The sequence below is a fragment of the Nycticebus coucang genome, chromosome 5 (genome assembly GCF_027406575.1).
Source record: "Nycticebus coucang isolate mNycCou1 chromosome 5, mNycCou1.pri, whole genome shotgun sequence".
Lineage (NCBI taxonomy): Eukaryota > Metazoa > Chordata > Mammalia > Primates > Lorisidae > Nycticebus > Nycticebus coucang.
This window is the reverse complement of record NC_069784.1, coordinates 135,229,149-135,241,571: the sequence shown is the minus strand read 5'-3', so window position 1 is coordinate 135,241,571 and position 12,423 is coordinate 135,229,149. Positions and strand designations below refer to the sequence as shown.

At 51.1% G+C, this 12,423-nt stretch overlaps 1 protein-coding gene across 3 annotated transcripts in view; it reads left to right on the top strand.

Moving 5' to 3' along the window:
* AGPAT4 (1-acylglycerol-3-phosphate O-acyltransferase 4) overlaps positions 1–12,423 on the top strand; it is a 139,625-nt gene that overhangs the window by 126,006 nt on the left and 1,196 nt on the right. For all 3 annotated transcript variants that reach the window (XM_053592214.1, XM_053592212.1, XM_053592211.1), the window contains 3 exons: positions 2,123–2,225; positions 5,755–5,830; positions 10,982–11,180. In XM_053592214.1, the coding sequence (XP_053448189.1) occupies positions 2,123–2,225; positions 5,755–5,830; positions 10,982–11,180 (378 nt within the window). The remainder of the gene's footprint in view (positions 1–2,122; positions 2,226–5,754; positions 5,831–10,981; positions 11,181–12,423) is intronic.

Below are 12,423 nucleotides of genomic sequence, written 5' to 3'. Positions count from 1 at the left end.
TCTGTGTCACAACAGTGTGGGCTCTGTGGTCAGGGCATCTCGCATTAAATCCTGTTTCCCCTGCTAACCAGCTGTGTGACTCTGGGGAGGTTACCTCACCTCTCTGATCCTAAGTTTGGTCTGAGTTCTGTAAAACCTGTTAGGCTTGCAAAAATATGTGTAAAAGACATAACATCCTGTCTGGCACTTGGTAACCCATTAATCAAAGACAGTCTGTCATTACAAGCCATTGGCATCCCAGCACACGGGCACCCAGCTGTGGCTGCCTTTCCTCATCCTGATCCACTCCTCTGGGTTGGACCAGTGAGTTTTGCCTCTGTTTTGCCCCCCTACAAGCCTCAGCCCCCCAGCTGCTGCTCACAGAGAAATTAACAGGCTCCCATGAAAGTGATGTAGCTACTGGGCCCCAGGGCATGTGGGATCAGCCAGTGCTATGAGCACCTGCCCTGGAGGGCAGCCTCACCAGGACCAGGGAGGGGATCCCTGTTTTTAGTTCACAGATAAGGATATTGGGGCTCAGAGAAGTCAAGGAGCTTGTCCAAAGCAGCTCAGCCAGTCCCTGGCGAGCTGGAAGTCAAGCAGACTCAGGGGCTGGCCCCACTCCCTGTGGGCTCTGCAGTCAGAGGCAGGCCCTGTCCCTCACATAAGGCACTTCCTATGAGCTTTCCTCTGGCAGACGAGACTGGTACCAATCACTGCTTCTCAGGCTGCTCCCTGGGGAGCTTCTGGGGCTCTGGGGCTCTTGTTGTCTGGATGGGTCCCTGTGTGACAGCTGGTTGGAGGGACAGGGGTTGAGAAGCCACTGGATTGCATGAGCTGTGCACCCCTGTTATTAGTCACATGCCACGCAGCCTGATAGCTGTCACTGTAAATGTACTTCTATGCTTTAATGTGTTAGATGGCCCTACTGGGCAGTTCTTCTGAGGAGGGTGAGGGAGGACAGGCCTCCAGCCCCAAGGAAGGGAGCTTGTTCTTGGGCCCTGCCCCCAGGGACCCCTACAGGCCAGCAGGAGGGACCCTGTCGCACGGGTAGACGGTGCACCTGCAGACCCCACACCCTGTCAAGCAGCAAGTAGAAAAAAAATAGAGCACTATTTTCTTACTGGTTTTGAATCTTGGTTCTTCACATTCCCAGCCAGACCTTAGGCCTTTCTTCCCTTCCATCACCCCCCATTCCTTTACTAATAATGATGGAACATGGGGAGAGCCCAGAGTAAGGTGCCAGCCTCATCATTTAGTGGTAGGATGGGTTCTGCAGCAGTGCCTGACACTGTCATCTCAGCAGCCCTGTGACCTCTCCCCTGGAGGTGAGTGGCTGCCCAAGAGAAGATGCAGTGCTGGGAAGCTGGCGGAGCTGGGATCCACACCCAGGCTGGCCAGAACTCCTGTCCTTCAGCGTCCAGCGCTGACTTACACTTCAGCACGTGGCCATCTGTCTCTACTTGGCATTTCTCTGTTCTCCCTCACTGCTGCTTTCCTCCATCCTCTGGTCTGACAGCATCTACAGGGCACAGGCCCACAACGGTGAATTCTTCCAATATGTGACAGGTTAACTCACTGTTGGGCAAACCCATTAAAATCACACTTACTTCTCGGCCATGTTTCAACTGACTCCCAGTTCCTTAAGGAGTTTCTAGTCAATTTCTCATCAGAGGATGATTTCATAGCTATCTGATTTTTCTAGAGAAAAGAATGCTCACAGAATGGTTATGCTGCTGTAACTTAGGCAACCCTTAGATAGTGTGCCTTGGATTCATTTGTCTTACTATGCATATTTGCTTAAATTTTAGTATTTCTTGACCACGACAGGCTGTGCACATTAGAAAGTTGCAAACCATCATTGTGGTACCTTCAGCCCAGACTTTGCAGTGTTATTGATCTGACCTCAGTAACAAGCTCGGCTTCTATTGCTAAGTTATAGCGCATTTTCTGATTACAAATGACACTTGTTCAATGTAGAACATCTGCACGACACAGGAAAGCATGAAGAAGAAATGTGTGACTGCACCTCCCCTAGATAACCAGCTAGTGATTTGATATTGTCTTCCAATGTGTGTGTCTGCAAAACAAACTTGGGTTCACACGCTATATACTGCTTTGTATTTGTTTTATTTTTTTATAGTTTCAGCTGTATATGACTGTACACTCAATTTCAGAAATAATGAAAACCCAACACTGCTGGGAGTCCTAAACGGAAAGAAATATCATGCAGATTTACTTGTTAGGTAAGTTCCATTTCCTTTCTGGAAAAGAGAGTGCCCATTCTAAAGTAAATACATCATAAACGACCCAGAGACCTTCTTCCAGAGATATCTGGTTAACATTTTCTTATTTGCAATTGGTTTCACATTGAACTTGTTTATGTATTTATATAATGAACTCAAGAAACATATCCTCCTCCTGGGAATAATCTGATGACCCTTCCCTCCCTCCCAGTTACCTCCTGATCCTCTTTCACCAGCTCTTTCCTGTCATAGGGCTCAGGTTGGACAAACGGAAGACCTTATTTTACAGTTGTTTTGAGGTTGAGTGTGGGGAGATTACTTTATTGACCCTTCCTTGGAAGATGGGGATGCTAGGTAGAAATCCACAGATACAGGTTTATAAGGAGGCCTAGAAGCAAATGGAAAACATTTTTGCATTTTGCACATACCTCACTTCTGTGTTATATTCTAGGCCGATCATGATTTTATTGAAAACACTTCCAGAAGGTATTAAACATACCAGTTGTCTTTGCCTATTTACCAGCTTAGTGAATGGGTCTAACACTCCCAAAATGTCACCAGGATCAGCAGGAAGCAGTTTTGAAAGATGCTGCAGATGGTAATACACTATGATTCATGCGTTAAATCAGCAATTCGTGCATTGCAACCCAGGGTGACCAGGGTCCACAATGGTTCTGCTTTCTTACGCTGTAGATCGTCTCCCCTGAAACTAAACAGGAGGATCTGAAATGCCCACAGAGACCTACAAGTCCCTGGTAGTCAAGTGGCCTAGAACCTTCTGATTAAAGACCTTGCACCTGCCAAATTACAGCATGTCATGAAGAATATTCAGTGGCCCCTCATCACTGTTCAGCTGTAAAAATGTTCTAACTGTCCTGGAGAGATGTTTTGCTGGACCGGCAACCTGAGTTAAACAGCTTCCTTCCTGGAAACTACCCTGGCTTTCCCATAAAAATAGGAAAGAGGCATCATCATTATTACTATTTTCTAATGGTACAGGTGACAGTCCGCCTCATTAACTCGGTGCTATGGCACAAGAAGGCAGGAGAATCACCCACCTTCCCAAAGTAAACCTTCTCTCAGGAGTAAAGGGAGATTTATTTCCCGACACCTGGTATGAGCTCCACTCGGTGGTCTGTTGGGCTCAAGTTTTTGGGGAACCCCCTAGCAATGTGGCAAGATGGTTTACCTCACAGGTAACTGCAGCTCTCTAAAGCCTCGGCTGGAGTTAGGGGGCACAAGCCAGGACAGCACTGCCAGGCTCACCCCTGAAGCCTGCTCACTGCCAGGCTCACCCCCGAAGCCAGCTCCCTGTCAGGCTCACCCCAAAGCCAGCTCACTGCCAGGCTCATCCCCCAACAGCTCCCTGCCAGGCTCTCCCCAAAGCCAGCTCACTGTCAGGCTCACCCCAAAGCCAGCTCCCTGCCAGGCTCACCCCTGAAGCCAGCTCCCTGCCAGGCTCACCCTGAAGCCAGCTCCCTGACAGGCTCACCCCTGAAGCCAGCTCCCTGACAGGCTCACCCCTGAAGCCAGCTCACTGCCAGGCTCACCCTGAAGCCAGCTCCCTGCCAGGCTCACCCCTGAAGCCAGCTCCCTGCCAGGCTCTCCCCGAAGCCAGCTCCCTGCCAGGCTCACCCCTGAAGCCAGCTCCCTGCCAGGCTCACCCTGAAGCCAGCTCACTGTCAGGCTCACCCTGAAGCCAGCTCACTGCCAGGCTCACCCCTGAAGCCAGCTCACTGCCAGGCTCACCCTGAAGCCAGCTCCCTGCCAGGATCACCCCTGAAGCCAGCTCCCTGCCAGGCTCACCCCTGAAGCCAGCTCCCTGCCAGGCTCACCCCTGAAGCCAGCTCCCTGCCAGGCTCTCCCCTGAAGCCAGCTCCCTGCCAGGCTCACCCCTGAAGCCAGCTCCCTGCCAGGCTCACCCCTGAAGCCAGCTCCCTGCCAGGCTCACCCCTGAAGCCAGCTCCCTGCCAGGCTCACCCCTGAAGCCAGCTCCCTGCCAGGCTCACCCCTGAAGCCAGCTCCCTGCCAGGCTCACCCCTGAAGCCAGCTCCCTGCCAGGCTCACCCCTGAAGCCAGCTCCCTGCCAGGCTCACCCCTGAAGCCAGCTCCCTGCCAGGCTCACCCCTGAAGCCAGCTCCCTGCCAGGCTCACCCCTGAAGCCAGCTCCCTGCCAGGCTCTCCCCTGAAGCCATCTCCCTGCCAGGCTCACCCCTGAAGCCAGCTCCCTGCCAGGCTCACCCCTGAAGCCAGCTCCCTGCCAGGCTCACCCCTGAAGCCAGCTCCCTGCCAGGCTCACCCCTGAAGCCAGCTCCCTGCCACAGCCTTAGAGGAAGAGTATGGTTTGTGCTACTCAAGTCACTCCTTGTTGTAGTTGCCCACTGCAAACGATCCATTTCTGTACATACTGTGAGCTCTGTACAAAGTACTAGGACATCAAGGGCACTAATATCAAGTAATTTATTGAAAAGAACAAAATCGCCTAAGTTCTCATTATCCAATAAAGAATTACTGTGTGGGCTCTACAGGTCTGGTTTCTAAACCAGAGTAGATCAGAAAGAGCAAGGATGGTGAGGAACAAGCAGGGGAGAGGAATCTTTCTGGAGAGGTCACAGGGTAAGTTCCAAGTATGCGAAAAACTGACCTCTGTACAGGGCTGGTTCTAATGGCAGTAGCTCTCTGTAATCTGTTATAGATTCTCTGAGCAGCCTACAGTGTAACAGATAAGTTCTAAAAATGTATCTTCTTACTAAGATCATCCTGGGACACAGGTGGGAGTGAAATGACATCTGGAAAATTATGCCAGATGTGAACGTTGACATGGACGAAATCTGGTAGAACAAATAGAAATGTATACGGAACAGGAAGTGTGGCAACGTGACCTCTCCCTTTATTCAGAATGGGCTATGTGCAAATGGATAGGCCATAAGCCCCAGAGCTGCCCCTGAGTCACTGAGCGATGGCAGAGGGTCTCGGGGGCCCTGGCTTCTCCCACCCTGGGGGATCTTTAGTGCCCTAACATCTGTACCAGTGACTTGTCACAACCCATCTCAGTGCTGCCCAAGAGGCCAGAGGAATCATTTGATGTGCCCTACTTTGCTTCTGCCATTACATCATCACCTGGCTAGGAAGAAATTACTAGCACATTATCTCTTATACATAGATTCTGTGTATGTACGATTGTCTCGTGGAAATTATCCTCTATGGGAGACATCAACATCAGGTTTGGGGACCTTCTGCACGACGTGGGAGGGAAGATGGGATGAGGCAGGTGTCCCCTCTTCTCACAATGTCCCCTGTTCTCTGTGTCATCGAATTGAACCCTTGGTTGTTACTTCAGGGGCCATGTTGCATTTGGGCCTATATCTCTCCTCTTTCTATTGAATTAATTATTCTCTTCCCTGCCACATTATTTATGCTACTTAAGTAAAAAAACAAACCATGGCAAGCACTGCTATTTGAAAGTGAATGCTGGGGGCGTCAGGCGTTGGCTGGCGTGCTCCCTGCTAGCTGCTCTCTGCCCTTGCAGGCGGATCCCGTTGGAAGACATCCCGGAGGATGAGGATCAGTGTTCAGCCTGGCTCCACAAGCTCTACCAGGAAAAGGTCAGTGCACCGGGGCTTCGGGGTCCTGGTCACATCACAGCTGTGGATGTGCTGGGACGTGCCCAAAATCCTGCCCAAAAGGGGAAAAACATAGCAAAATCTTCTTTAAAGAGGCTTCACAAAAAACAGTGAAAATGTCCTACAGGCATAGTGGACCAGAGACAAAGTAATGGCCCCAGAGCCCCTGCCCCTGTGTTCCTGCCTCTGGTCCTTGGACAGAATATTCTTCTGGGATGGGTGTCCTCTTTAGCAATGGATACGAGATTGACTGGTTCTGAATGAACAGTTTGGCTGGGTCTCCAATCCTAAACCATCTCCAGAATAAGCAGCATGAAACTCTACAAGGATCCACCATGGCCTCAGCCAGTTCAGACCTGCTATCATGGCCTGTCCTATTCCTGCCAGTGACCCAGCTCCCCAATGCTCCTTTCTCTGATGATGCCTTTAGACCAGTTCTCAACCTTTCTAATGCCATGGCCCTTTAATACAGTTCCTATGGGTCGCAACCCACAGGTTGAGAACGGCTGCTTTAGACCATCACTGCACAGAGCTGGCTGTGTGGGCATCTCCTGAATGGGCACAGCTCTCTGCTCCTCTTACAAATATGCAAACTACATGTAGTAAATAGAGACTAGCCTACCTTGTCACCGGAGCATGGAGTGTGCAGATTCCTGCTTGGGACCAGCCTCAGTGCTTCTGATGCAGAAGTTGTGACATGGAATCTAGAAATATGTGCTTCTAGCAACCTGCTTCTGCTGTAGACGGTTCTGATGCAGGTGATCTGAGGCCTGAAGCTTTTTAACAAGACTCTAAGTTATCGAGTGTCTGTGCCCCTGCATATCTGTGCCCAAGCAAAGAAACACAAAACAATATGAATTCTTGGGGCAGCGCCTGTGGCTCAGTGAGTAGGGCGCCAGCCCCATATGCCGAGGGTGGCGGGTTCAAACCCGGCCCCGGCCAAACTGCAACAAAAAAATAGCCGGGCGTTGTGGCCGGCGCCTGTGGTCCCAGCTGCTCGGGAGGCTGAGGCAGGAGAATCGCGTAAGCCCAAGAGTTAGAGGTTGCTGTGAGCCGTGTGATGCCACGGCGCTCTACCCGAGGGCGGTACAGTGAGACTCTGTCTCTACAAAAAAAAAAAAACAAAAACAATATGAATTCTTCCCATCTGGTGTCATGCACGAGGTGGGAGTTAATCATAGAGGCAACGGAAAAATATGACTTTTAGCAAAAAGAAAAGTGTGCTAAGAAAAGGCTTAAGAAGTGAATCCTTTTACAAAGAGTGACACAAAAACATTCCACAACAAACGTGGGCTCTGAAACTCATCAAGGTAAAAGATTTTTCTAGATGGGCCGGAGCAGTGGAACCATGGTCATTGTGGTGCAAACCAAGCTAAGAGGCACCTTCTCTTCTTGTTAAAGTTTCTTAAGATGTTTTCTCTAAACCATGCTTGCATTTATTTTTATTTATTTATTTATTTATTTTTTCAGAATTCCAACAATAACCATGCTTGCATTTAAATGCTAGCATTCAATCTGGTAGGCTTCTCAAAAGAGTCATCTTGTCCAAAGCTCTCACACTTACAATGAGGAAATTAAGGTCCAGAGCATGATGCAATTGGCCCAGGCTTCCAGCTGGTTGATCAAGGCCAGGTGCAGGAAGCCAGGTCCTTTCTGTGTTGTAGAGAGTGTGAGCGGCAGCCCAGTTCTCCAAGCAGCTGTGTCTCTGAGCAGACTTGGAGGCCTTTTCCCCTTTGGGCATGATCACTGACCAGTAATTGGAAGTAGTATTTGGTCCCTACAAGCAGAACAGTGAATGGATATCAAGGGATGATTCCCATCATGATGTGTTTCAGTGTCTGCCCTGTCTTCCTGGGAGCCTAGATCTGCGGCTGTACGTGCCCCAAATCCTGGTGCCCACCCCCCCAAGCCTGTCATAGTGGGATTCCATTTTAATCACTGCCTTGTTAGAGGTATGCTGCTCTTCAAAAGACAATTCCATCGACTTTGACTTGAGTTTTTAGCACAGCGTTCTTAGACTTTTTACTGTCATGAACAAGTGATGTTTGTACAGGATGGGAGGGTTGATTGGACGGCCAGCAGGGGGGGTGGCAGCGTTTTCTTTGGTCCAGGCAAGGGCACAATAAGAAAGCCACCACCTACAGCTGACAGCAGTCTCTAGCACAGAAAGGGCATCTCTGAAAGCACGGCCATTCCTTGAGTGGAATGAATTTAGCTTTATGAAAAATGCACAGTATTTCTTACATGTCAGCATCAGGACCCTGCTGGGCATGGGCTTTGGGAAACCATTTGTACTTCGCGCAGTCTGCGCATGAACCCAACCTCAGGCTGAGCCTCTGCTCCTGGAAGCACCTTTCCCCAGGAAGGTCGTAATGGTCATCGTGGTTTCTCAAATGTGTGGGGGGAACAGATTCTGACACTTCATTTCTAACTTAAAGTACTTCCCTGGGTTGTAGTTTGATGTTTGCTGAAGGAATTAGAATTTAGCCATTAATGGTGCAAATTAAGAAATGGATGAGACTGTGGGAGGCTGAAGAGGGAGAATTGCTTGAGCTCAGGAGTTCGAGACTTAGCCAGTGAGAGTGAGACCCTGACTCATACAAAAATGAAAAACCCAGCGGGTGCCACGGCAAGCACCTGTAATCCCAGCAGCTTCTCGAGGCTGAGGCAGCAGGACGCCCACAGCTCGAGTCTGAGGTTGCAGTGAGCCACGATGCCACTGCACTTTGCTCAGGGCATAAGGTGGGTAAAAAAGAAAGAAATGAAATGAGAGAGCTGCATGCAGGGCTGTCTTGCGGGTCGGAGGTGTCCACAGAGTGGCATCGTGAGATGGATGCAAGGCTGCAAGTGCGCTGGCCTTCAGGAGCAAGGATGAGAGTTGTTCTAACCAACGATGGTTTTCTCACTTCAACTGTAAGGGCATCACTCTGCGTGAGAAAGTCGCAGGCTCGGCCCCATGGTCAGCACTTTGCACCCCACACCCTGCATTATGCCCTGGGTGCCCGTGGGCTGCAGGGCTGGCCGCGGAGCCCTTCCCAGAGCCTCTCCCTGCCTGACTTGCTACACAAGAGAAGCCGGTTCTTTCTTTCTGTCCTTCCTTTCCCCTCCTTCCTCTTCGTCTCTTTTTCCTTTTCTTCCTTCTCTCCCTGGGAGTGAGATGTGGTTTTTTAAATAAATCAGAAAGTTTAAAAAAAAAAAACAACTTTGGATTTAATCAGAAGTCTGAGCCCTGCTGACTCCTAGAAAAGGGGGTGCCTTTTCTTCTCACTAGACGTTGAAATGAAGTCATTTTGCATCATGTTGTAATACTACCACAGAGAAGCCCTAGCAGGACCATTGAGGACAAGAATTTTAAAAACACTATCTGCCCCCTTTTAAAATGGGTGAGTTTCATGGCATTTGAATGACACCTCAAGAAAGCTGTTTTTTTAACAAAGCACAAAAATCTCACCTCCTCCCCTAGTACCCAGGGCCCAGCGGCCCCAACCTGGGCTAAGAAAGGGTCACTGCACCTGGCAGGGAGGGGGGATGGGCGTCCTCTCCCCAGCAGAGCTGGGTGCCGCTCTTCTGGGCCTCCCTTGCACGTGGATAACTGTCCCTGTTCACATCTTCATGTACAAAACTTGTCCGTTTATGTGGCCAGCTGTGTCTCCCTCGCTGCATGAGGGTGGAGCTATATGGCACAAAAACTGGTTCCACAATCACTGGATTATCTGATGTCCTGAGAAACCCTGGTGGCTCCTGTGGTTGGTATCTGAGGACAGAGTCACGTGGTGAGTGACATTTTGGATCAGGCTTGTTGACCAGCTACGGAAAGCTGCAGGACATAGCAGAGGCACCTGAATGGCCCAGCAAAGGGGCTGGGGCCCCACAGCGGCCGGTGTGTGGACTGATTTTAACAACGACTCTGACAGGTCAGAAAGCACGTTACTCAGTACACCCTGAATGGGGAAGGGGAAAGTGAGGTGTCCAACCTACAGGCCATATGTGGATTATGTGAGGACTTTTTTACTTATCTGTGGTGGCAGATACCAAAAAAAATCGTGCATGGACTTTTTTTTTGCTTATCAGCATTTGTTAGTGTTTGTGAATTTAAATGTGGCCCGAGACAACAATTCTTCTTCCAATGTGCAGCAGAGAAGAAAAAAGTTTGTACGCCCCCAGGAGCTGGGCTTTTCTATCTGAAGTTGTTAAAGGAAAGAACCCTGCATTTAAGGTGTAAGTTTCAGTTATATGGAAGCTTGTTTGTCAGAAAACTTGATTCCATAGAGAACAAGGACGGTGCCAGACCAAGTCAGGGTCACACGCTGGGGCCTGGCTGGCCCATAGGCATGCTCTGTCCTGTGCACATCAGCCACACGACGCTCTCACAGAGCTAAGTCAGCTGTCCGTGGCCTTCCAGGCCTCCTCGCAGGCTGTAGCTTGCTCCGTCAAGGTCAGCACCCTGGCCTCATCCTCAAGGCCACAGTCTCTGTCCCTCATCCCCCCTCAAGCCCCACTGCAGTTGAGCTGTCGAGGTTCCTGGGCCCTGTGGTGTCCCTCCTGGCTGTCAGCTGCCCACCCTTTACAGATCTCGAGGGATGGGACGTGGATGAATTGAATGGCTCCTGCTAAGACTCTGCTCCAGGAAGCAAGGGCATGAGCCTGTTTACCAGGCTGTCTGGATAGTCACAAGAATCACTTGATCGCCCAGGGCTGGGCACACGAGATCCTGAGTCTTCCCTGTCACCTCCTATAAGCAATGCCCTGCAGTGCCCAAGCCTTATTGTCCACACAGCCTCCAGGCAGTGGGTGGGGGACCACAATGAACCTGTGTGTAAAGAGGCCAGAATGTCTGGGCAGTGTGTGCTGGGGTCAGGTCCTCTCTGAACACCACCCAGGAGTCTGGGGCCTCCTGAGGGCCAGCTGCCGTGCACTTCTGTTTCACTGTCCCACCGGCTGTGGCTGCGGGAGCTGCTGCCCGTCTGACAGTGCACTGCACACAGTGTCTGCGGGAGGGGCGCAGCCAGACACGGTGCCCACAGAGTACTTTCTGAAAGGTGCTGCACCAGTCCGCTTCAGTTGAACTCCTTGTGTCCCTAAGCTTCCCTCAAGGACCCGCCGCTGAGCCCAGTGTTCTGTCGTGTCCCACAGGACGCCTTTCAGGAAGAATACTACAGGACAGGCACCTTCCCCGGGAGCCCGCTGGTGCCCCCGCGGCGGCCCTGGACGCTGGTGAACTGGCTGTTCTGGGCCTCACTGCTGCTCTGCCCGTTCCTCCAGTTCCTGGTCAGCATGGTCAGCAGCGGCTCCTCTCTGACACTGGCCAGCTTTGTCCTCGTCTTCTTTGTGGGTAAGTGGGGAACAAGAGGCTGGCAGTGGAGACAGTAGTGCCTAACCCAGGCTGCCGGGAGGGTGGGCCCTGACACCTTGATGTGGGGGGGGCAGGTGGAGTCCATGCTGGGGACAAATGCTGCACAGGCAGTTGTGCCACTGAGGAAAAGGTGCAGCCTGCCGCCTCCTGGGGACCTGTATTTCAGGAGAGTGCAAAGACCCCAGGGGCCCCCACTCTGGCCAGAAACCCCCACACCGACTCTGCTCATCCAGCCTCTGGCTGGTGCTGGACACCCTCTCACTCCTTGCCAGGTGGTGGTGCAGATGCCACCCCAGCTCCTCCGAGGAGCCCCCCTCCCTGTCCCTGCAGACAGCTCTGCACACGGCTGAGGAAAGCCACTTGGTGGATCCCACAGAACCAAGACATGGCTCTTTGCCCTCTGTGAGGTCTGTGTGAGTCCCTTGTGTTGTAGGGAGACCGACGCTGTGGGAGGTGCTCAGGGGAGGTTCTCTCCTTGGTCTGCTCCAGCTTTATTTGATCGGTATTTTCGAACTCTTTCTGCCCCTTCTTCGCACTGAGGCTGCCGCCTGCCTTTGAGGTGGGCAGCTGTGTGGTGGCGCCAGCTTGTTACCCCATGTGGGGCCTGTGCTTCCCGGGGATGTGGGAGGGGCCCTGCAGGGGCCCCATCTCCCTGGCACTGGCGTCCTCTCCCGAGGCTTGTTTCAAGGGGCCGGATCTCAGCTCTATCTTGTGAAACACAGAGGTACTACACGTTCACTGGAAAAGACCTAACAACATCAAGGGCATAGGACTGAAAGTGACCAGGAAAAAATTCCCCAGCTAGCCTACCCACCCAGAGGTCACCATTACTGACAGTTTGGTGCACACTGTTCTGGTCTCACACATACATGTGTATATAAATTCACATAAACGGAATTTCTTTAATTCGGTTTTTCACCTATTAATCTGATCATCTGGACATGTTACCGCACACAAAGCTCTCTGATCCTTTCTGATAGAACCAACCGATTCTAGACTATATGGTTACAATGGGAAACTGGCTCTTGCTCCTAAAATAGACCCCACTATACTCATTTTTTAAATTAAAAAATACATTTTAATGCTAAAAATTAAAACACCCCCCACTCCTTATAGGGGAAAAAGTATAGAAATAAAGAGTATGGAAAACACCCCCCATTCCCCAGAGACAGGCCCGGGGATACCCCAGTGCTACTGCAGAGGCTGGTCAGTGCCCTGGTGG